At 40.8% G+C, this 24714-nt stretch overlaps 1 protein-coding gene across 4 annotated transcripts in view; it reads right to left on the reverse strand.

Moving 5' to 3' along the window:
- Nucleotides 1–262: 262 nt before the first annotated feature.
- The window catches only part of DPYD (dihydropyrimidine dehydrogenase), a 377405-nt gene continuing 352953 nt past the window's right edge, over nucleotides 263–24714 (reverse strand). For all 4 annotated transcript variants that reach the window (XM_076337802.1, XM_076337800.1, XM_076337801.1 and 1 more), the window contains 3 exons: nucleotides 15421–15564; nucleotides 4488–4628; nucleotides 263–1730 (listed from right to left, as the gene is read on the reverse strand). In XM_076337802.1, coding sequence (XP_076193917.1) covers nucleotides 1560–1730; nucleotides 4488–4628; nucleotides 15421–15564 — 456 coding nt within the window. In that variant the 3' untranslated portion in view covers nucleotides 263–1559. The remainder of the gene's footprint in view (nucleotides 1731–4487; nucleotides 4629–15420; nucleotides 15565–24714) is intronic.

A 24714-nucleotide genomic window follows, 5' to 3' on the forward strand; every position in this document is an offset into this window, starting at 1 on the left:
TATGTGCGCACGCGAGTGTGTGCCTGTGGGGAAGGGATGCAAAAGGAAGACAAGTCAACGGCAGACAAAGAGGTGCCGGAGAGGGGCAAAGAGCATGCTACATTCTGCACTGTAGGCAATTAATGGAATAATGTACACATGAATTAACTCATTAATGATTCCTGGAGTGAATCTTAGAGATCATGAAACACCACCTGACAAGCCTCTACAAGAAAAATCTGTTGTTTGTAAATGAAAAAAACCCACCACAAACAAACGCAAGTTGGTTTCAGCATTTATTTATCATTCACAAATGATAATTTGTGAATTCACAAATCAAGAAACAAAAGTCAGGGAATATTTTTAATCAGAGCTTTTGCTGATCACAATATAGGGTATAAGAAATGGAATTGATAGATCATTTATTGTTATTATGAAACTAAGGGCTTTATATTCTGAAGTGGAGTAAAGCAGACAGCAATACGTTCATATTAGAAAGTTCCTACTGCGAATGAAAAATGGATTAAAACTGAGATATTGTTTAGCAAGACAGACAAATCTATATTTCTTTTTGGTTGTGAAACTATTATAACCGTACATAACCAATAAGTATGAAGAATTGGCACTGGGGGAAATCACCTTGCCAGTCTGCCCTATGTGTCTGTGTTTGGCAAACGCAGTCTGCAGGGCGTGTATTCCATTTGCACGTAATCAGATCTCTGACCTGTAACGTGTACATTCTGGAACGTTAATTGGCACAATTAAAAAGTTATTTAGAGGATGAGCTTGGAGCAAAAAATGTTGTCACATCTCAGAATCCTGAAATGCAACCTGGGCTTCATAATAAGCCGGTTTAACCGTTTTTAGAGAGATGTTACGAGTGTTCACGGGGAGGGGGGGGGGAAGTAACGGTCACGCTACCTGCAACACACAAATCTGAAGAGTCCAGCATGTGTCAGCGCACAGCAAATTTATTCTATAAAGTGACTAGTGTGAGAAAGAATTAGAAAGGATTATAACAATACGCTACCATATGCTGTAGTAGTTGAAAGTGATTAATCCAGTTCTTAAATCCTATTTTAAACTCCCTTTCATTTCTTCCCATAGAAAAATAGAAGCCACATCGCTTTGTTTGAATGCCGTGTAGTTAATTACATCTTCTAAGAAACTCTTTTAAAACTAAATGCAATGTTTAATTACAAAATGCCTCCTTGAAAACAGTTAGCTTGTACATTGATTTGTAGTTCATTAAAAATGCTTTCTTAATTATATTTACAGCCAGAAAATACGTAGAGATTAAAGAGTCTATAGAGAAATTTTGAAATTGCGGCATGAAGTGTAAGGAGAAAGTTACGCTTCAAAATAGCGGACAACTGACAGCCACGACTGACTAATTGCTGCCTTTCTGTAATTTCAAAACTTAATTGTTGTACAAATAATAATTGGAAAACACAGTGTTCCTTGTAACGGCTATCAATATTACATTTTTTTATAAGAGTAGATTTTCAAGGACTAATTAGAAAGCAAATCAATTGCATCAAACAAGTGTAAAGTTCACGTTAGCTGTCGGACTGATCACCTCAACACACGGGGTTCACGGCTAAGGGCAGCCCGCGCTTTGGTTCGTAGGGTGTTGTCCTGGAAACCATGCGGATGCAGTCGATAACAGGGCAGACGCTGAGACACAGGGTGCAGCCTGTACAGCTGTCAGTAACCGTGGGCAGGTGGGTTTCGGGATCAAACTGGATAGCCTGCGAACAGGAATAAACATTATTGATGTCACTCGTGGAAAAGGTCAAAATTGCTCCCATTTTAGTGCCTGCATTTCCTGCGCTACAGCACTTGGAGACATCTTGGTGTGATTCTGCACTGCAGCTATAGCAACTGTTCAACTGGCAGGGAACAAAACAACCCCCCCCCTCCCGACACTTTGAGATTAGAAACACGGGCCAAATTATACCTCGGCGAAAGCTCGCGGGTCACAAGGGCTGGTTACAAAAGGAGGAGTTTGGCCCGTGACGTTTAAACTCCCAGAGGGATATTTCCCCTTCACGTGAAGGAAATATTTCGACAGACAGCAATTTGCCAGGGTTATTGGTTCTGAGGAGACACCAGACCGTGCCTGTACGGCTTCAGCACAACGCTGGCCACAATGTGTTCTTCTGACTTTTATTTTCAGCACAGCAGAAGGAATCTAATTTAATAAATAGTAGAGACAAACACAGCACGCTGTGCCTCCTGTGATTATTTTCCTTTGCAAACCTTCGAAAGGGATATCTGGGTTTTGGGCAGGCAGAGCTTGCTTTAGTCCTCACGTTTCCATGCAGTGAATCCTCATTACCAATTAGGGCGATAAGTGTATTTGAATGTGAAATAACGGTTGCAGTCTCAATGAAATAAGCTCCTGGTATAATGGAATTGGCAATTAAAAGCAAAAACAAGAGCATCACACAACCGCAAAAGCTTCAATTTCTAAGAAGCAAGCCTAGAAAAGTAAAAAATGAAAAAAAAAAAGGAAAACCCACTGAATATCTACTTTGAAGAGTTTTAGGAAGGAAAAATCAGGCCTGAAAGCTGCACTCTCGCTTCTCTGCAAACAAGCGGCAAATCTCCCTAACCACCGTCAGCAACTGGGGGGGACCGGGAGGAGATGGGAGGTACGAGCTGGTGCTGCAGGTTGGCTCCAAAGGCAGATTTGCGGCATTTGGGGTTTCGCTACCAGGAAAGCACAGACGTTGCTGTAGCAACCAGCGAGGGCATGAAGTAGGTACTAACCGCCCCGACTCTCCAAGTTTTAGTTTAGCTTGAGCACAAAGAGGGCTTCGGTTTGTGAGTTTTTAAGACGGACTCCTTCCTCGCTCCCTGACAACAATGCACATCTTGAAAGGGACTTCAAAGGGGGAGAGGAAGGCAGGACTACAGTGCTAACTTTAAATTACCGAAGGCTTTTCTGTTGGAGGCACACAAGGTGATAGCTCTGTAGAACAGCGTGGATATTTTTGAAACAAAGAGAAGCATAAAGCAGATGCTATTTTGAAGGGGGGTGTGTGTTGATTTCTTTGCAATTGAGAATTTCTTTGCAATTCTTTGCAATTTCTTTTCAATTTCCTTAATTAATTAAGGAAAACACATTTTTTTTCTGCTTAGAAAACCTCCTGGAGTTTTAAACTTTGGTTCTTTTGGTGCTATTTTTTTTTCCAGTTATAGAAAAGAAAGTTTTACTAAATATAAACACAGTCTTTTGCTCTCCATGGGCTATATCCTCCCCTTCACTGGGAAATCTGACGGAAGGAGAAGAGGTGAAGATTGCAGTGTCAAGAAGAAATTTAGACAGTTAAAAGGCTACTGTAGCAATCCAATCTGGTATAAATGCAGCATTAATTTTCTCATATCAGTGGCAAAAACTTGTCTACCTTTGCTCTGACACACTTGTTTTAATTGCAGGAGTTGATTTTAAATGGGAAGAGTTCTTTCTTTGTATGTAGTCAAATGCATCAGACCTACTAATGATTAGACCGAATTAAGGACAAACAAAGGGTCATAGCGTTCAGAGGAAACTTGGTGCTCAGTTAAAGTATTTGTTTCTGACAAACTATTCTCGGACTGGGATGAATGGAAAAATTGACGTAGAAATTATTGCTTACTGCATATTGGATTCCATGGAGGTTATGCTAGACCGTATTTTGGTTTTCTAAAAGAACATGAGTTCTCCTGTACTGCCCTTTTTACTGCAGACCAGTCCATCAGCTCCAGCGGACGTGGCAAGGAATGGCACGTAGAAATGCTGATACATTTCCTACAACTTCTGTTACCGTACTGGGCAGAAATCAGAGAAATACTTTGCTGCAAACAGCAGCCCCAGCTCAAAATTGTGCTATTTTCTGGTCACAATGATTTCTGCAAACTTCAACCTGCTGCTCTAAACCCTGGCAGCTATCCTGGAGAAAGGATTTGTACCTCAATCAAGATCAAAACAAAAACCCACCTGCCTGAAACCTGACTTAGTTCAAGTTCAGTTACGCTGATGGAACAAGGACTAGGTTTCTTAAAAAGCATTTGGCAATAAGAACGGCTCTTGTCTCCCCGCACCGCCTTGGCGGGAAGAGATGCATTCTTCCCTTTCTCCCTCATGTACTTGAAAACCATCAAAGACCTACATTTACTGCCATCCGACTTGGGTCTCCTTCGTTTTCTTCCTCTTAAAAAGAATCCCACTTCCCCCTTGCAGTTAGGGAGGGACTGGGAGAGTGACCTAGAGCGAGCCAGCGAGGTGCGGTACGCTCTGCACAGCCCTCCAGAAGAAGCCGTGCTGGGCGGTGTTCTCACCGCCGCGCCAACAGCTCAGGCAGGGCTTGCGCGGCACAGCCTGGGAGCACGCTGGGGTTCGAATCCGGTATTTTAGACATCTGTTTTTACCACCTGCTCATTAACAGAAGGTGGATTCTTTCTTCCCAGCAGCAGAAAGATAACTCATCGTGCCTTTCGGCTAATTACAGCTGTGCTCTTACCTGGTAGCCAGAATCATTACAGGTCATGTAACATTTGCCACAGTTGATACACATTTCCTCGTCAATCAGAGCCACAACTTGCTCTGTGTTGCAGAGCTCACCATATGTTCCAATATACTGCAGTGCTTTTCCAATTACATCCTAGGGGGAAAAAAAAAAAAGTTATCGACTCATTTAGAGGATACCTAAGCAGTTTCTATAGCTGCGCAGGAGCACTCTCTAGTACTTTAATATGGAAGATTTGGCCATGCATTGTGATGATGTTTAGGGTTTTTCTTATAAATTTCCAAGTTGCTGACCTTCGTACCTCCTGTAAAATACAAAGAATGTAGGCACATTCTGAATGTAGGCAGCACTAGAAGTATATATTTGGATACAAACACGTTCTACAAATAGGTTACACATTTAGTACTTGATTTTGAATGTGCTATTCTTTTGCCATTATTGTGTGAAACTTCAAGGAACAAAGTGGAGCACAAAACGGGAGTGACATGCTACAAACAATCAGATCATCCCTGGTCATTTCTCATTAGCACAGATTTAAGAACTCACAGCGAGAAAAGAAAGGGGCACGATCAAATAAACTGACAGAACAATAACTGCTTTTCTCTCTTTAGTAAGATGCGCAAATGACATGATCATCAGTTTATTGCAAATATTGTACAGAAGTAAGCTGTGGGTCTAATCCTGCAAGTCTTGATTCAGTTCTGTTAACCTCACAGGGAGGAATCTGTGGCATCAACCTTGCACATCTGTGCTGCAAAAGTAAAGGGGCATGGCGGGACAGCGTACGGGTACATACCACAAGGGGAAGACACGCCCTCTAAAAGAAGTTGTCGGGGACCTACCTGATGCAAACCATTTCCACTGTACATCAAGGGAAACCGCACAGTTCAGCTTCACTGAGTCGATGGTAGAGGTGGGAACAAGTCCCAGGTCCTTCGGACTACAGCTATCCCTCAGTTAATTTAGTTTAACTTGTGGAAGCATAGCAGAGATGATGAACATGACTGCATTTTAAAAGATTCATTCTGTGGCACTGTATTGGTTGCCTGGATATTTTGCGAGTTTACTAAGCGTGCTTCCACAACGGTTCCCGTGTTGCAAAACAAGCTCGATTTTTATGTGCAAGGTTCTACATTGAGAATATAAAGCTGGGCTCAGTAAATGAAGGTTATGTGATGCAACAGTACATTTTACTTTTGCTTTAAAAAGGGGTATAACTGTTAAGTATTAGAGAAATCTCACTGAGTCATAGGAGAGCAGAACTGGCTTCAAAGTCATTCTACTGTAATAAACCAAGAAGTCATTATGATTTTGATTATGGAATTTGATCCAAGTCAATTGAAAAATGCTCAAGATCAAGCCAAATACGAGACACAGACATGTCTGCCCGGAATTATAAGCTTCAAAGTGTTTATCTTTGGTCTTGCATCACCAAGAAACATGATAAGGATTTCTTTTGGTATTCTGTTTCTCAATATTTTTTGAAGAAGCAATACTTACCTTATTCCTATCAGTCAAAAAAAAAATTTCTGAAATGATTAGCAACCATTTTAAGTGTGTAGTAGTATGCTATATTTAACCTGCATAATTTATAATCGCATACAATGCTCTACCTATTGTTTTCAATTCTCTTTGCAGAAGAACTGGATTACAGTAACTTAAATTTTCATTGCATATCTTATTTTGGGCAGCCTTACTTTCAAACGAACTAAGCATCCCTAATTATTCCTATGCCACATCAGAGCAATAGGGTAATATGGCTTTATCAATGTTAGCTCTAAAGGAAAGCTCTGCTACATTAATTAAATGCAAAAATGGGTCCAACCTTGTCTTCCTGAGTCTGCTGAGAACTTGCAACAGCAGCTGTACTTCCTGAATGAATGGCACCCGTTCATCGCAGTGAAGTTTTAACTTGGAGGCCTACCTGGCCTTCAGCACTTAAATTACAATAGTATCTTTATGCAATGGGACAAATTTCCTTGTTCGCTGGATGCAGTGGTAGGATCTATGAAGGTGCTCTTAATGACTGTTGAGGTAGGAAATTCAACCACATCCTAAGCCCAGGAAGAAGGACAGGGAAATTGTACTGTTTTCTCATTCCAAAACCACTCAAATGTCTTCTCTCTGCCAACCCCCTAGGTTGCTGACATGTGAAATACCTTGGTTGCATTCATTCAATGCTAAAAGCCTTCCAGTTCTTCTCAGCGACATGTAGAGAACATTAATGCTCTTCCAGCATAAAACAGCTATGGCACATTGCTAAAGGCAGCGTGATGACTGCGGACAGATGACTGTAAGTGAGCAAGTTATCACAGCGTAATGAGTTAGCACTCATCAATAGAGGTGTGCAAGCTGATTATGTGCATGGTCCAAATTCACTGCAAATTTGAAGTAAAATCTGTTTGCTTAAACCACTGTAAAAGGTCAATTACTATGAAAGTGTTTCAGCTAATACTTTTTACTTTGGTATTGCAAAGGACTAGACTTGAACACACAGCCCTTTACTGTTCTGATGAGCTACAGTAACTAACTCAATCAAATGTGATCTCTTAGGAACTGCTCACGCCCCTGTATTTTCATTTCCATGTCTCAGAAAAGTTCATGGATTTACTGGGAATTGCTGAGCAGTTTTCAGGTTGCTACAGCTCTCAGGTTTCTGCAGTCTTCTCCATCAACTGAAAAATTGTAGTTGTAGAATTCAGCTCCAGCTTGTTTCAAGTCTCATGTATCATGCCTGCTAGAGGTTTCAAAATACATGTGTCTGTGTGTGATCTACTCCCCCCAGCAATACTAAGTACCCTGTAGGCCTCTCTTTTGTGTATATAGCCCCCAAACATTCCACTGTATGTCACAAATGCACGTGTCGTCTGCAAGGACTGGTCTGCGTACTGAAGAACTTGAAGAGACGATGTAAAACCTGTACGACATACAAGGAATTAGCTTTCCACTGCCTGCTCATGTTGTAAAAGTATCAACGTGGGGAGATTCCTGATAGCGAAGGGCTTTTTAATCTGACAAAAGCAGCCGTTCAAACAGCATAGGTAATTAACAATTCTCTCAGGGAGGTTCTGGATTCACATTTGTATTCTTTAAATATCATTTGGATGATAACAAAACCCACAAAGCTCAGGCAGGTTGCAGAGATGGACTACTCAAATAATCATGGGATGGAGGGCCTTGCTTACAAGAGAAGACAAAAAGAGCCTAACAAGATGTTTAGCCTAGGAGGATGAAGGCAGAGCAGGAATATGATGTCTCTCTCTATATACATCAGGGAGGGAAAAGAGATATTTAAGTTAAATGACAATGTTGGCACAAGAACACATGATTATAAGCCAGCCATGAATAAATTTAAAGCTGGAAATTAGAAAAGGCTTTTTAAATGGGAAAGGAGTGAGGTGGTTAATGGCCTTCCAGAGAAGCAGCTGGGGGACAGGAGGGAGACAGTCCAAGGTTTAGGATAGCATTAGATAGCTCAGGAAATGGTTGCTCAGAAGAACATGGTCAAAATAGATTTTTCCAGCTACAAACTTGCAAAGGGAGTAACAAAACCAATGCATATGGCATTGTTTCTGAATTTGTAACCAAGTCTCACTTGTCACAGCTCACAAAATACGCTTTTGGGGACTTAGAATCCCAAATAGGGAGGATGACGGCATTTTAGAGGCTTGAAAGTGATTTCAAAAGACTGTCTCAATGATTTACTGCTCACTTACACTCCTGGGCGTTGTCTTCTAATCACTTCTTTCTCTCAAGCAAAAACTGTATCTTTATTCATTTGCAAAGTTTCAAGACTTTATTGACTAAAAAAGCAATGGTACTTAAAAGATGTTTTGCAGGTGCACTCTTTTACAGCGTCTCAAGCTATCTCAGAGCTTCTTGTTTCCATCAAATCATAAACATCGGGAACAAAATAAACAGTGCAGCAAGAAATAATCAGCTTTCACTGTTTAAAGTGCAGTTTCACTCCAAAAAGCAACTGTCTAAAATGGCACTATGGGATTCCACACTTGGTATATCTCAATGGCCTCCGGATCAAATTTGCACTGTTTACAGTGTAATGTTTTTTTTTTGCCAACTGCCAGACCTGCAAACAGAAGCCAGGTTCTGAAAGTCAAGCTGTGTTCTCTCTCACTTATGCATTACCAGCAGCAATTTAAAAAAAAAAAAAAAAAAAAAAAAGCTGGAAGTTAAATTTGGTCCTAAGTTACACCTTTGCAATCTCAGGGACCTAGAGTGCTTCCTTTTGATTACTGCTGTGCTGTCCCCCTCTTCTCAACAAAACTGTACTGAACGAACTGGGAGAGGAATTTAGTCCTGCAACTGGAACTGGCAGGGAATTCAGTTGCTATGGAGAGAATCAGAGCGGAATCCATTAGTTTTATGTTACTAATGAGTACAGAAAAAAAATTCATTTTGTCACTAAGCGAGGCAGATGTGGTTTTCAGTATACACAAGGAGCAGATCTGTTCAGTAGGATATTATTTTTACAATGCTATTTTTATTACTATAGCTGCATTTTTAATGTTAATATATCAGACATTTTATGGTGATTAGCTTTTCATTAGCCATCATATCAGTAAACCTGTATTTGTAAATACAATTCATGGTGCAGGTATGGCTCCTTGTAGACCTGCTGTGTCCATCTTCATGCAGACCACGCTGTAAAAGACCACACTGTGCTCCAGAGGTGATGGAACATCACAGGCCTCTCATTAGATCGTTAGAAAGCCACGCACAGTGCAGGTACTGCATCTCTTATAGCAAGCTCAAAGGGAACACACGCGCTTGTCCTCTTACTGCACTTGTTGAGTCACCATAAAACACTTTGCGTGTCACACCGTGTTCAGGAGAAAGGTTCACTGACTAGGAACTTTGTGCACTTGAAGCTGACAGCAACAGCAGGTAAGGAAAGCAGGGTAATCTTTAGATCACCAGAAGCAGAGATCTGCCTGCTGTGAATAGCAGTCCGTCCTGAGGACAGGCCTCAACCTCAGTCTTCAGATCTCCGAGGGATCATTGACCATGATACAAATGCTGAAGTTGATTCACCACCAAGTAATATAAAAAACTCCTAACAAAGCATCTGACGTTTATACAGCAAAGTTGTGCGCTTGATCCCAAGTACTCTACCTGTTCATTATTCTTTACGGGGTGTTTGGGCAGTTCTCAGGGTTCAAGAGGCTGTGAAAGAACAAGGGGCTGTGCAGAAGTGCCCTCACTAGGATACAGAGGGAGCACGGAAAGGGGATGAAACGTTGCAAAGAAAGTAAATGACTCTCTGTACCAGTGTTTATCGCCATTAGGGAGATACCTGCCTTCCACCTGTTCTTTTTCCGTAATAAAGGTGAGGTACTGTCAGAGAGAGAGATGAAAAGAAGAAATGTTAGGAAAAAAAATTATGAATTAAAGACGAAAAAGTCACCAGAATCTGAGGGTGCACAACTAAGGCCAATTTACAGTAAAGTGCCTAACAAAAATATGTAATCTCATTAAAACTAACTTTACATTGGAAGATTACAGATGCTTTGCCAGTAGTTTAAAAGGTTATTAAATGTGCTCTGGGATTTAGGGACCTCTACGCCTTGTTTCAGCGAAGGAAGTAAAACAGTTGCAGTACTAGCTAAAGAGGGGCTTTCAAAATAACTCAAATGAACCTTTACTACATAATTCAATATGGCTTCAGTAATGAAAATTATGCCTCATGAATCTATCACAATTCTCTATGAAGGCTGTGAGGCAATAAATAAAAGAAAATAAACTGGTAAATTTTATGTTTCAATAGGCCTCTGACACAGGCCTCTGACACAACAGAGTTCTGAAATTAAGTAGCCATGAAGTGGGATTGCAAGTTGGCTACCCAAAGAAAAAATAAAGAGCTGGAATACAATGATCGAAGTTCAGAAAAGGCAAAATATTAACGGAGCAAAGTGTCTCAATTTTCTGATTTAGATATGAGGCTGTTTAATATACTTGTGCGTGTTTCAGGAAAAGATTTGAACCAGAAGACTATAGAGTTGATACAGATTTTAGTTTAAATTAAAGACAACCCAAGGTATTGGGTACTTTATAAAACTAGATGAACAGGTACTCTCACGGTGAAAAAAGGCAGTTTGACAGCATATTAAAATGAGTAACTTTCACTACACTTGCCAACAGATGCGTTCTAGAGAAAAGAAAGCTGCAAGAGAAAACTTCTGCTTGATGTGCTGTCCTGACAAGAGACAAGCAAACTAGCAAGATGTTAGGATAGAAAATAGCACCGTAACTACCGTAATGCTGTTGTTATACTAGTCAGCCATGATCTGGAATACACAGTCACTCCAGTTTTACATACAGCAGCACGGTGTCCTTCCTCTTACGGGCTGCTAGCGTGATGGCAGCCTTGCCGAGGGATCTAGATAGATTGGAGCGTTGGGCAATGATTAATGGGATGAAATTTAACAAGTCCAAATGCCGATTCTGCACCTAGGACGGAGTAACGCCGGGCACAAGTATAAATTGGGAGAGGAGTGGCTGGAGAGCAGCCCTGCAGAAAGGGATCCGGGGGTGCTGGTCGGCAGCAGGCTCAATATGAGTCCGCGGTGTGCCCTGGCAGCCGAGAGGGCAAACCGCAGCCTGGGGTGCATCAAACACAGCATAACCAGCCGGTCAAGAGAGGGGATTATCCCGCTGTATTCAGCCTTGGTGCGGCCGCACCTTGAGTACTGTGTGCGGTTCGGGGCCCCACAGTTTAAGAAGGATGTTAAGGTCCTTGAATGCGTCCAGAGGAGGGCAACAAAGCTGGTGAAAGGCCTGGAAGGAATGTCCTCTGAGGAGCAGCTAATGAGTCTGGGTTTGTCTGGTTTGGAGAAAAGGAGGCTGAGGGGCGACTCCATCGCTCTGTACAGATTCCTGAGGAGGGGAAGTGGGGAGGGAGGTGCTGATCCCTTCTCCCTGGTATCCAGTGATAGGACGTGTGGGAATGGTTCAAAGCTGCGCCAGGGGAGGTTCAGACTTGACATTAGGAAACATTTCTTTACCCAGAGGGTGGTCAAACACTGGAACAGGCTTCCTAGAGAGGCGGTCGATGCCCCAAGCCTGTCAGTGTTTAAGAGGCATTTGGACAATGCCCTTAATAACACGCTTTAACTTTGGGTCTGCCCTGAATTGTTCAGGCAGTTGGACTAGATAGACGATTGTAGGTCCCTTCCAACTGCAATATTCTATTCTATTCTATTCTATTCTATTCTATTCTATTCTATTCTATTCTATTTTTCTATTCTATTTCAGAACCACTTGAGACAGTCCTTCTACAGTCAGAGCAGGGAGGGCAAGGGGAGGTTTGGACTCTAGGATTTCTCCCCATATTTGAAGACTAACTTAAATTTGCTTAAACTGTCACATGTAATGAGAATATTCTCTGAGGTACTGTGACAGAGGAAGGATCATTATGGGCTACTGCAGGAGAGATTATTGCTGTGATTCATGTTGGAGCAAATACTTGGGAGAAGCAGACTTAGAGTCCCATAAATTATGGGAGACACATGCATAGTTCCACCTGAAATATGCAACAGCTCCACGTTTATGATGAAGATTACAATATGGTCTTTTCCAGGCAGGCAAGCACAAGCTAAAACTACTCATGTTGAACCACCCAGACACATGCCAGGAAGGATCCAAATGGTACACCGTTACAGCATAACAGTGCTGTGCCTAGATCAATATACCTCCCTCTCAAGAGGATTTTATAGATTAAGCGCAGCACTGGACTAAATGTGGCTAGATGCCTCCCAAGGTGCTGGCTTCCAGCTGGATGCTTACGGCATCAGCATAAAAAGACTTGCACATAGGTATGCGCGAAAGACCGTGTAAACATATCTGTACACACAAGGGTGAAAAATAGTTCAAGCACAAGGAATTTAAGCTTGAGGATCTCTATGGATATTTTTCCAACAGGTGGAACAACGTGTCATGCCCTGGCTAAGACGACAAACAGAGCTATGCCAGAGTGTTTAAGCTACCAAAGAAGGCAATCTCTACAGCACGACTTGTAGAGTAAAAAAGGAAGAAATAAAATAAGCAGATAAATGGTGACCGAATATTATGGTGTAGGCCCTGAAGGACAAAGAACTAAATTATTAGGGAAGAAAACACAGGAATGTATAAGGAAAGAAATTAAAGTAATGAGGAGGTAACGTGAGGTAGGCAAATACATGTGTGGGAGCTGCACAAAAATGCAACTGAAAAGAAAAGATCCAGGGCACATATCCACATACGGCAGAAATTCTGATATTATAGACAAGTGAGAAAAGAAGAAACAGCCCTGCTGAATATCAAAGTATGCAGTTTCAATTAATATTGAAAAATAGAGAAAATAAAGAGAAAAGCCACGGGAAAAGCCATCCAAAAATTAAATTAGATTCTGGATAATGACAGAGGGTTTTTAAAACTATAAAAAAAGGCATTTTGGCAGCATGTGGAATTTAAACAAATGTTGGAATTTACATATCACCAACCCAACAGCCGATTAGACAGATGAGGGAGTTCTGGGCAGGCATCAGGAAATTTGCAGCAACCCTCCAAAAATACAACCGGCCAAAGCAGGGGTCATAGCTCATTCGAGGACAGCTATCTCTCAGGTCCGACCAGCTTTCAAGCAGACCTCCTCACTGCTCCAGAGAACTGGAGTTAGGCTGGGACTAGCTAAAAGAGCTGACCGTTTCCACCCCCTGATATCCTAGTCTGAACTAACAGAACGTATTCTCTCCTCTGTCTAGAGGGTCAGCCTCAGCCAAGACAGAACCGCTTGGAGACGGCCTGGGATTTGTAATTCTAAATGTGAATACTTCTTGGACAGTTACAAATAAATCACTCAAGTCTGAGCTCCTCTGCCTCTCTCCGTGGAGAATTCCTGAGCAGGGAAGGGTATCAGATAAGTCACCTTTTTTCATTAAGCTTCACTCAGCTTCCTTAATGAATATTCTGAATCTTCCTGGCAGATTTTCTCCACAATATAATAATAAATGGATCTACTAATAACAAACTTTACTAAAAACCTCCCTTTGTAGTGGCAAGTTCCCTACTTCAAGCAAAACCCAGGTATTTTCCTATTTCTTAGTGGGCATCTCTCGTTGCTGTTTTTATCATTATAGTTAAAACATTCCCTTCTAAAGAGATGGTCAGACTGAAAGACTGTCACGAATCAGCTTTGGTGGTTCCTACCTTCTTCTAATTGCTTCAGTCTTTTTCAGACTCGGTTAAATGAAGGTGTGAGAAAAATGCTAACCTGATTTCTCCGGCTGAGAAGCTCCTCGCAGACACCACACAAAAGTATTCAACGTCTTCATAAACAAAAGTTTTTGTCTTGGGGAATTCATTTTCCTCTTCCCTGCAGTAGGGCTCCTTTTCTGCTTTTTAATCTATCTCCTACTACTTGGTTCTTTTTTGCTTTTGTACTTGGAGTTAGGCTTGATAAATTATTGACCTCAACTTTTTATTTAGGTTTTTTTTGAAGTCTTTGTGTCTGTTTTTCCCTCTTGCTAAACTTTTTCCTTCATTCAGTTTATTTGCTTTTGGATGGTATCAGTTTTTTGGTTTTCTGCTGTTTTCAGAAGCAAGTTATCTCATTGAAAATGCAGTTATTGGCTGTTGCTTCTTCTTTCTCTTTTTCCCTACATCAATACTCTCCCTGCAAAGAGAACAGAACCATAAAACCTCTGAGGTCAACTAGGCTTTGAAAATGCTCATCATAGTGGGGGAAAAAAGAGTAGAGTGCTGTTCTTTGGAACTTTTTGCATACATAACGAAGGGAGCCTCAGCACAAGAGGAGGGGAGCGATTTTCAATAGCGTGACATAAACCAAAATAAGCAGTCCAAAAACCTGAGAGAGGTCTACAGAAGTGGCAAACTATTTAATTTAAACAGGAAGATGACTCAAAATTTCCCCTTGGCTCGTTTTGCAGTTCTACCAGTTAGCTTGGAATACCGCATGTGTTGGTAAACTGCAAAATTCCCTTGGGAATTATGTGTTATTTTGAGTCACTGCTCATATTGTATTGTATGTTTGGCCTTATTTTTGCAAGAATTCTTTACAGGTCTGATCATACAGTGAAGGTTACCTATCTGTAGATATCTGATATTCTCACATATATGAGGAAGACAGTCAACAAGCTCAACAGATACAATTTTCACACTGCTTTATAAAAGGGCCTACATGAGAATCCTGATTTTAAAAAAAAAATATTTTTGCCTGCTTCTTTTTCCTATTCAGACATGAAGTTTAAGTAAGGTCTAAAGTGAACGCCTAGAATAATTAGCTTCTGACGTTTCATTTTATTGACATTTATTGGCTACCTAAGGGAAGGGAAAAGCTCCAGTGTATGGATTATGCGGTAGATGGGGTCACAGGTTTTATTTTCACCTTGACATTTACTCATTGTAGACGGTGGATCAGCTGCTTAGACAAACATTCTCCAGCTTTAAAAGTTCAGTCTGAAAACCTATGACACAGCTTTCATATGTACCGAACACCAACCTTTTCCATTGATCCTACATAAGAGATTGAGGTATTTAGCACATCGCAAGTAATCAAAAGGTATCATGCAAAACTGAGCTCATGCTGCAGCATCCAAACTGAAAGAAATTGTTAACAGTTCTACTTCGTTCTTCAAGGCATTACCCATGCCTTGTTCTACAATTACCATTCCATTGCCTGAATATCTTCATTTTGAAAAATGACATTAGGGAAATATCTGTACATGTACATCACAAATCATTTCCCATCGATTTTGGTTAAAAGCTAGAAAGTCTGCATAAATAGTTGTCTTTGATGCCCTCTAACAAGCTTAAAAGCAGTAATAACCAACTCAAACTGCTAGAAATGACTGTGCATGTCAACTGCCTGATGGCTGATCATTTCTTATGCGTAAGCATGTATTTTTGTTACCTTGATTGCTGGAATGGGCTTCTTCGGAATGAAATGCTTTTTCTCGGGAAGCACAGCAGCCATGCTCTGTTCCTTCAGTTTAATCTTGTTCTCAGCTATTATCTTTTTGCGTTGTTCCAGGTAAGGCCCAAAACTGGGTAGTTTCTGAAACAAAAATCAGGAAACGTGATTATGCTTCATGAGCGGGTGTAGCAAAAAGGTGAGTCCGATTCCAAGGGCGAGATCCTAAGTCCTTGCTGAGTGCGACTTGCTTCTTATTCGGGAAGTTGAAATTGAAATCAGTGAGACTGTACCAGAGCGAGAAGTGAATAAAAATCAAATATGAATGTCCGTCAGGATCTGACTTGAAAATATGTATTGAATATTTAAATATTAATATACCACAACAGAAAAATAGCTGAATTGCAGGTCAGCATCCAACAGTCTCATATTCCCCCATTGCATACTTGCTTATATATAAAAATGTATCATGTTAAATCATTCAAATGTGTAACTTCATTTCTATAGTATGTGGGAAGGTATCATAAAACTATCAGTTTACTTGGAAGGGTTCCACCTGTGTTTAAGATTATTTGTATGGATATCTGAATATATCAATATGTATGCTTAAAGCTTACAAACATGTATTTTGCATTCTGATAACAGAAGGCTGTCTTGACCTGTCAAAGTGAGGCTAACAAACACCAAATGAACTGAAACACATTCTAATCTCCTAATTTACCTCTATGTCCCACTTGCAGTTTTTTCTGCAACATTTAATCCTTGAACCCAATTAAGCAAACTCTAGAGAAAGATTTCACTGAATTGCAAAACTCACGTCTCACTCAGGAACATGAAAGTGCTGGTTCAGGTTTCATAAAACACCCAGCTTCCGGAAAGAAAAAGTCCCTTTGCTTACCTAGCAGAGATATGGACAACTGTAGTGTGCCACAGTCACAGATTTAGGTGAATGAAAAAGGGTAGAAAACATGGATTTTTGCTTGATGCAAAAGACCATGCCCTTCCTCCCCTGAAACTAGTTCCTTATTCTGCAAAAGTATTTTACACGCCTAACTAAACCCCGTTCAGAAGCTACTGCAGTACTGCAGAAGCTAGCAGGTACTAACAGGGGATACAGAGGCTGCTAGCATTAATTCACACTAATAATACAACCTCAAAGAGCATATCGAACAAGATACAGTACTGCTGTGGTTATCCATTTTTTAAGAGGGAATTTCAATGTGAATTTTAAAACCAGAATTATTTAAAAATTTAGAAATTATTATTTTTTAAAATGAAGTAAATCCAGAAGAGGTTACTGCTCTTCTGCTAATCCTTAGGAGAAAAATTCCTCAGTGAGCTCTGTCAGTCACAATACCCAACCTTGGGACCGCAGGCTTCTTGTTATGACAAATAAAAGCTTTCTTGGCTGCTAGGTTTTTGGCACTCTGAGCATACAGCCAGAGGGTGATGTCCTTGAAACGCTTCCGTGCTTCCGAGAGTTGGTTCGTGGCCTCAACGCATTTTTAACTTCAAGTCAGAACAAGACTTGCAGTCTCACGGTGCTCCCCGGAGGAGGTGCCCTCCTGCAGGCTGGGACCGAGCCGTAGTCTGGGACAAAGCCTCAGCCTAGGCAAATGCAAGACCAGAACTGTGGGGGGATGTTGCAGACCCCATCTGTCCCAAATCTGGATGCAGCCCGAGTTTGCCCACCGGCAAAGGGCTCTTGTTTTGTCTGCTCCATGGGAACTTTGTTCCTGAATGTCGCGTTCAAAGGCTTCCTGACAGACATCAAACAAACCTTCCTTTCTGTGCCGTTGCCATACATGATCTTGGAAAGGAAATGTTCTAGAATGTCTTAATTAAGGCTTTAAATACTGCTGCAAACAGAAGTGAGGTAGTGGCCTTACATACCAAAGTCAAATAAGACAGCAAACCCAGAATTATTTTAAACAGGATAAATGAGTAGGAGGAAGAATGTGTCTAATTTCAATCTAATCAATAGGCTCTAAAGAACACACATAGAGACTCAATTCTTTATATGGCTTTTAGAAAGCTTAAGACTTTTAGCAAAAGTCTAAAAAATATAAATTTTGACAAAAAGTGTTCCTGTATGTCTGCTAGGCTGCATCAATTAGAAATACATTTTGGCTACGGATAAGTGGTATCTGTGTCACTAAGAAACTATTTTCTCTCCATAATTTATGCGCTGATGCCAACAACTTTGGGCTTGAGAGGGCAGGAGACCTGATGACAAAGCGTTTTTGGACTCTTCCCTGTCTGGCCAGGAATTGAATTGCTGGCTTTCAGAGCTGGTAGCAAAGCTAATTTTGCTGAGGTTTTAACTGAAGTAGTAGAGAGAGGAGACAGTTGTTCGTGGCTTGACTGATTGAAGATCATCTTTGGGAAGAATAGCCAAATCTTTGCAGAATAAATCCTTTACTTTTCTGTTCTCTTAATGTATGCCCAAACTCCTAATTTCTACAGACAGAAATACTGAGTGTATTGAGATGAAATAGGTCATCTAAAGAAAAGTGTGGAAAAAGAATTCATTTTTGGGTGTAGGTGAAGAGTGAATTACAACGGCAATTAATTAATTTTCTAAGTTGTGAGATGGAAGTATTTAGATGCTTACATCTAACATAGCTGCTAGCTGGAACGTACAGCGGACATTTTGAAAAGTGTGCAATGCCATCAGTACCATAATTCAGATGTTTCATAATGACATGCATGCAGTTAAACTAAACTATATAATCTGTAGCTTTTAAAAATAAATGAAATGATGATTAATCTAGAAAACTAACATCCAACCTTAGTCTTTGTTGTGCACTGCTGTTTTTCCATCAAGAAATCGATTAAATGGAATTTGAAATAATTAAGGAAACACCTAGGTCTTAGTCCAAGCTTGGGCATACACGGTGAGCTTCCACTGACTTAACAGAAGGTGACTGTGTGCCCGTGCAAATGGTCTGGTTATTTTGTGTTTGGAGTCTAGTAGTTTGCAAGCAGCCAAGCCAAATTTCATCAAACCACACTGAAAACCAGCCATCTTTTCTATAACAATAAATAATACATGAAAATGTAGCCTCGGGAGCTTAGGAAGGACTTATTGATGGTTCCCCTTATGAGTAATGCACAGATATAGGGAACGCTGATGAAACTGCTTATTGTTCAGAGCTGAGGTTTCAAACATTTTGGAGTCAAAGGCCGTATGAAATGGCAAACAATATTTTAATGAAGTGAGTTACTGGATGTAGCAAAAGTGGAAACGTTGAAATAACTGCTGAAGAGATGGACATTTAAGAGAGTTTAAAATTAAATCACCTCTAATCATTGTCGGGATATCTTCCTAAGCACATGGGGGATTTAATAGCACAATTCCCAATGAAAGCACCAGCACAGGACTTGGTGAGTTTAACTCTGTTTGCTTTTCAAATCTTTCTACAAAACGTGGGTTTTTTTTTAATTTCCAGATACTCCAATGTCCCTAAACTCTCCATACACTGCTATCTTCGTCATATCAACATCTGCCTAGAAAAAAAACAATTAATATGAATATGTGGATCATAGCAAGTGCTTAGAAGGCTGCAACAAGCAGAGTAATTAGATAATTCTTGTCTACTTATATATCTGTATCAGTGATGTCTATAGCTGCATTATTTGTATCCATCTGTCTCTATATAGCCATAATTCAATGTGTTTCTATTGGAGGGATAACATCAAGAACGGAGCCAAAATAAATATATTAAGTGGTATTATTTCATGGTTTATAATTGCATTATCACAAAACTGGAAGCTTGAAATATTGTGCTGGAGTATTTTACAGAAAGAAAGGAAAAATCCAAATCCTCCCCCCCGCCCTCCTCCCCCCCCCCCGACTTCCAAAAGCTGCCTTTTAACTGATGAACTGTATAAATCTCCAGCAACATTGTGATTTTTGTTTCAGTAGTTTCTCCAGGGATTCATCATTGATGAATTTGTTCTCACCAGAAAAGCTAAATCCTACTCATTTAAAGATAACAGTATCTTCCACTAAAACTGTCTCTATCCAGATATAAAAAAGCATTACCCTGCCAATAGAGAACTGACAACATAATGAATCAACAATGAAACCTTAAGCCGGGAGAGCTTTAAGGTGAATAAATCTGTTTTGATTATAATTTATTCATGGATCAATCTAAAGGTAATTGAGCATATTATGAACTAAAAAAGGTGCTTGTTTCCTAATGGTAAAAAGTAGAGAGAATCCTCCCCTTCAGATTGCTGCAATTTTTATGGGCACACCAGCAAGTAGCCTAACTGCTGGAACAGGGCAGGGAACAGGGCAGTGCAATATGCCTCAGACGACCCAGACTTTATTTCCAACTTTGAAACGGATCTGCCCCTTATTCCGCTTACGTCTCCACGATGTAGTCATGGGTTGCTTCTTTGGGAGCTGTCTCCTACTAAGGGGCTGGACGCTATCTACTGTTGGAAGACCCAGATTTCAGCTGGCACAGCTAGGTATCATCATAAACCAAAACTAAGCAACAGTCTCCCACAGTACTCGAGCGGATCTGAAGTATATCCTGCTGGTATATGCTGATGAGATGGGACATCAGAAAGAACACTGGAAAATAGTAATTTTCATAAAAATGATTTTCAGGGAGCAGTGGTCACAAGGTAAAGAACGAACTTACATAAACAATTCTAGGGATCACTGGCTCATGGAAATTTGGGCTAGCAGTATCATTTAGCTATGAGGCAACACGTTTCAAAAACACCGTTTCCCTCATGTGTGAAGAATGTCCCATATTGAATGTAATGCCATTATCCAATTTCTTTTATACTTGAGTGTTGCCTCCAGCCTGAGGTATGAAGATGTGTATGCATTCATCCTCTAAAATGCCTCTCGTGCACTTTCAACATGTAAACAATTTTAAGTGACACAGTGATGACCCTTATGAATCTGGAAATGGAACTGAAGCCAAATTGTCTTATTTCATGTTCTTTACATTTTTCAAGTGTAGATGTTTCTGCTCGCACATAGGAAAACTAGATGAGAACAAGAATGAAGACTGAAAAATGTCTGACAAACTGAACTGCTAAAAGAGAGTTCAGATTGGTCTGCTGAAATATTCTATACTGGTTGCAGTAGAGATGCACTAAACAAAGGCTCACATACTCTGTAGCTATGCAAATGGACGGATAATTGTCACACCAAAACTTTGCCACACAGTGGCAAACAGTAGTGTGTTCTAAAACACCAGTGTGTTTCAGAAATCAAACAAGAGGTGGCTCTTAATCTTCCTTCGCTGTGGCTTGTTTTTTTCTGAATAGATCTTTCTCTGAAATTACTTAACCAACAGCTTTCCCTCAGAGAAGGAGAGAAGAAAGGAGGAGACAATACAAATTCTCTAAGCGATTGGAAAGGACAAAGGTGGTCAGCTACCTTCACAGAATCACAGAGCGGTTGAGATTGGAAGACACGTCTTGAGACCATCCAGTCCAACCCCCTGCTCAGAGCAGGGTCAGCTGCAGCAGGTTTCGCCAGTTTGTCTATGAGGATGCTATAGGAGACAGTGTTGAAAGCCTTGCTAAATCTCATTGTAGTAGGCTATCAAGTTGGTCAAGCGTGGTTTTCCCTTCATAAATCCATGCTGACTACTCCCTTCCCGTGAAGAACAGTTGATCTGTAGTTGGTTTAGCTATCCTCCACAAATACCACTCTCTCCTGCAAACGTGCGGAAAAGGTGGGCTTCCTCCCCTTGCTGCCTTGGCAGAACCATATCCGGGAAGGTTTTTCGTTGGCTTCAGAGAACTGGGGAGACAAGCAGCTGGGCGGGTAAAAGCTAAGAGCGAAACAGCTTGAGAGGTTACACAGCCAAGTGACTGCCTCAGACACAGCTAAAGCTATGAAGATCGCAGACAAGGATGAATAGCTTCGGAGAGGGTAATAGGTGAAGCAGGACCCCTGAAAGTGGGAGCATGGTACGGAAAGGCAATCAGATAAGGGAAACATTAACATTTAAGCAAGGTAGACAGCTGCCCTCATCCAGGAGCTACAAGAATTTAAATCAGGTTTGTATGGGTCATTTTATATGCCCTCAGCACAAAGGTTTTAGTAATGTTTGACCCCCATTTGTTCATGTGGAAAACTTCTATATTTGATGTATAAAGTTTTCCAGAGAAAGCAGTTTCAATTTTAATGATTTTTTCCAGTTGCTTCTGAATCCTTCAAGTTTATTTTTTCTAAAGTCTAATGTGCTCAAAATAGCTGCATATATCTAGAACCCGTATTACATGCTGCACGTACATACGGCCTTGACCATACTTTACACCGCGCAACAGTTTCCATTCAGGGGTCTGCCTCCACCCTCTTGCAGCTTTACAACAACAAGAACAACAACAACAACAAGAAGATTACTAAAGTTTCCTGAAGTGGTATCTGCTTTCTTCCTTGTTCTTGGAGCATACAATGAAACATGACTCCAACGTTTCCAGAGAGGAAGAAAACACAAAGTCCCAGTACGAAAGAACAGCAACAACAACAAAATCTTGTCACAATGTCAAGATAGCTTGTGCTCCTTCTGGGAAAAAAATCCCAACCCAACAATAAAGCCAAAAGCTGAATTCTGTTCCTCTGAAGGTGGCAAATAACACACACATTCATATTCATAGATACACGGAGAGAATATTTTGCACAAGCTTTCCCCACTAATCGGATAAACTGCTTAACTAATGAAAACTAAGTATGGATGGCAACGGAGAAAGTGAAGCTGCTAATTCTTAACTCTTTCAGACGTTCTTACTCTTTCAGATTGAAAGCTAAATTCTCTTAAATAGCTGCTCTTCTCCGCGTCAGTCTGGCAATGCTAACGTATGGGCCCTTCCCGTGCACTGCATGGTAAGGGCCCATGGCATGAAGGAGTCATCCAGCATGGATGGGTTCGTGTCAAGCAGGGTTCACGTCAAGCCCTGCAGCAGGGAATCCTGCGAGAGTCCTCCTCACGGCATGCGGGCAGGCGACGTGCCGTGGAGAGGCCGGGATACTTCACTCTATCAGCTTCCATCTGATAGCGAGTTTCTTGGGCCAACACCGGTTGTTACAGCCCCCAGGGCTGCTGTAGTTACATTAGCAAGAAGCTGCAGAGAATTTGTGCCGTGTATTAAAGGGTTCACACATTCTCACGGCTCTGTTTCTTAGAGCTGAGACGTTACCGGCATCACTGTCTTTAATGATGTGGAAATGCCTTCAGAATAAAGGACAGAACACAACAATTCTTCAGGAAAAAAATGAACTCTGCCTTTCAGTTATTTTGATTATTTTTCTTGGAACTTTTATTTGCTTCATAAACAGCGCTGTCTCAATAATCTGTAATTACTGCACATATACTTGTTCCTGTAACCTCTGCTCCCCGCACTGCGTGTGTATATACCATTGCATTTAGTTACTCAACTATTCTGCCCGCTCTTTAGACCATGATTATTTAAAGCGGGTGAGCTAACCCCCAGCCCTGCAGTAATTCTGAGACTAAAGGGAACATTAATGTGCGTTCTAGGAAAACATATTGCTGTGACCTCACCATGAGATATACAGTACCATGCTTGAGCATGCAGATAAAACCATTATTTAAAATAACAATTATTTCTTCTTTCATCATTTCTGTAGCACTGCCAAAATTTTCTCTATTAGCTCAAAATCATGAACAAATTATTCTTCGTGTTCCACCTCAAATGTTTGGTTTTTAGCAGCTTATATATACCAAGTGAAGGAAAAGATTTTAGGATTATGGGCTTACTATAGTGCAGCAAAAAATTACATTCTACAAATGTACTGAAGTCATGAAATATTCATCAATAAAACAAAAAGGAGTTAATATTTGAAGCAAGCTTAGACATTTACAATCAAAAGCCAGGATGACATAGATGATAAAGAAAATGTTACCTTCTGGGGTGAAGAAAAGAAGATACTGATACACATTACTGTGCTACTTCATGAACATCTGGCAGTCTGTCACTTAATAGACAACAACATCTTCTCTAAACAGAAGAGACTTGAATTCATCAGGGATTCCTGTAGTACAGTATGTGCTTAACTTAAGTACCTGCTTTCTGTGATTTCCATAGATTACCATATTCATGACACTGTGGAGTGAAAGCATTCTTCTCACTCTCTAACCAGAACATGCAAAAGAAATTAAAACATTGGCAGGCACTTTGTCTCCAGTTTGTTGGACATGTGAGGAAAGGACTTTCCACCCATTTATGCAGATGAAATTCTGTCAGCTAAGCAGCACCGTAACAAAGATGTCAGCAGAATGGCTATTAACAAATATCTGACAGGCAAGCAAATATAACTGTATTCGAATGCCTTTAGGAAACGTGGATCAGTATTAGTTGAGCCTTAGTATCGGAAAAAACTTTGTGCAAACAAGATTTTGTACTTTTACTGGTACAGAAGTAAAAATACATCAGTCCAGTATTCACATTTCCATGTGTATCTATACACCATAGCGTGTGTATACGCTATGTATCCATACATTCAGCTTCTGCGCTTATCATATCAATGTTGTAAATTACCTGATCATATGAAAAAAATGCCATTGCTAGATACTATTTCCCACCTTCTCCTCCAAGCTCGCTGGTAACTGAGCTGTTCAGAACAACCCTAAAATCATCTGTTTCTTTGGATTTAACCATCCTCTTCTGGGGGTACATGTACTGAGGAGATTAACTCTAGCAGTACCTAATGACTGTCTGTTTTCTAGGTCCTTTCAAAGAAGTTTCAGCTAGACTATTAAAAGGGAAAAATTAATCTTTTCTTACAACTGTGAGAAAGCATGAGTATCCTTGCTGCTACGGCTACATTAGTGGTTACCAACTGACCTGTCAATCATAGATGCTGCTTACCCAGCAAGGTGAGCGGAGCTGTATTAAGCTGAATTTGCTAATTCCACTTGTGCTAAATGAGCTGGGTCAGGTACCAGGAGCAGCCTAGCCCTGTTTCTAGAACTGTGAAGCCCCGTGAAGCTGCATTTAAACTGCCTACGCGACCCGTGTGAACCTGTTCAAAAGCTCCTTGAGCAACCTGACACTACGACGCAGCCCGAGGGCAAATACGCCCCGTGGGCAGGACGAGGTGAAACGCACGCTATTTACATCCTCCTTAGCTCTTCCACGCTCCCTTCCAGCATCTCCCTGGTGGAAATACAGCTCTAGACACCCTGCAATACTTAGACACAGAACGTCTAGGTATGCACCATGGCCGTATAAAAAACACAGTCTAATCAGTCATGCCCATCCAATTCGTGCTCTCAGGGGAATGGGAGACGA

This window comes from Aptenodytes patagonicus, chromosome 5 (genome assembly GCF_965638725.1).
Source record: "Aptenodytes patagonicus chromosome 5, bAptPat1.pri.cur, whole genome shotgun sequence".
NCBI classification, from domain to species: domain Eukaryota; kingdom Metazoa; phylum Chordata; class Aves; order Sphenisciformes; family Spheniscidae; genus Aptenodytes; species Aptenodytes patagonicus.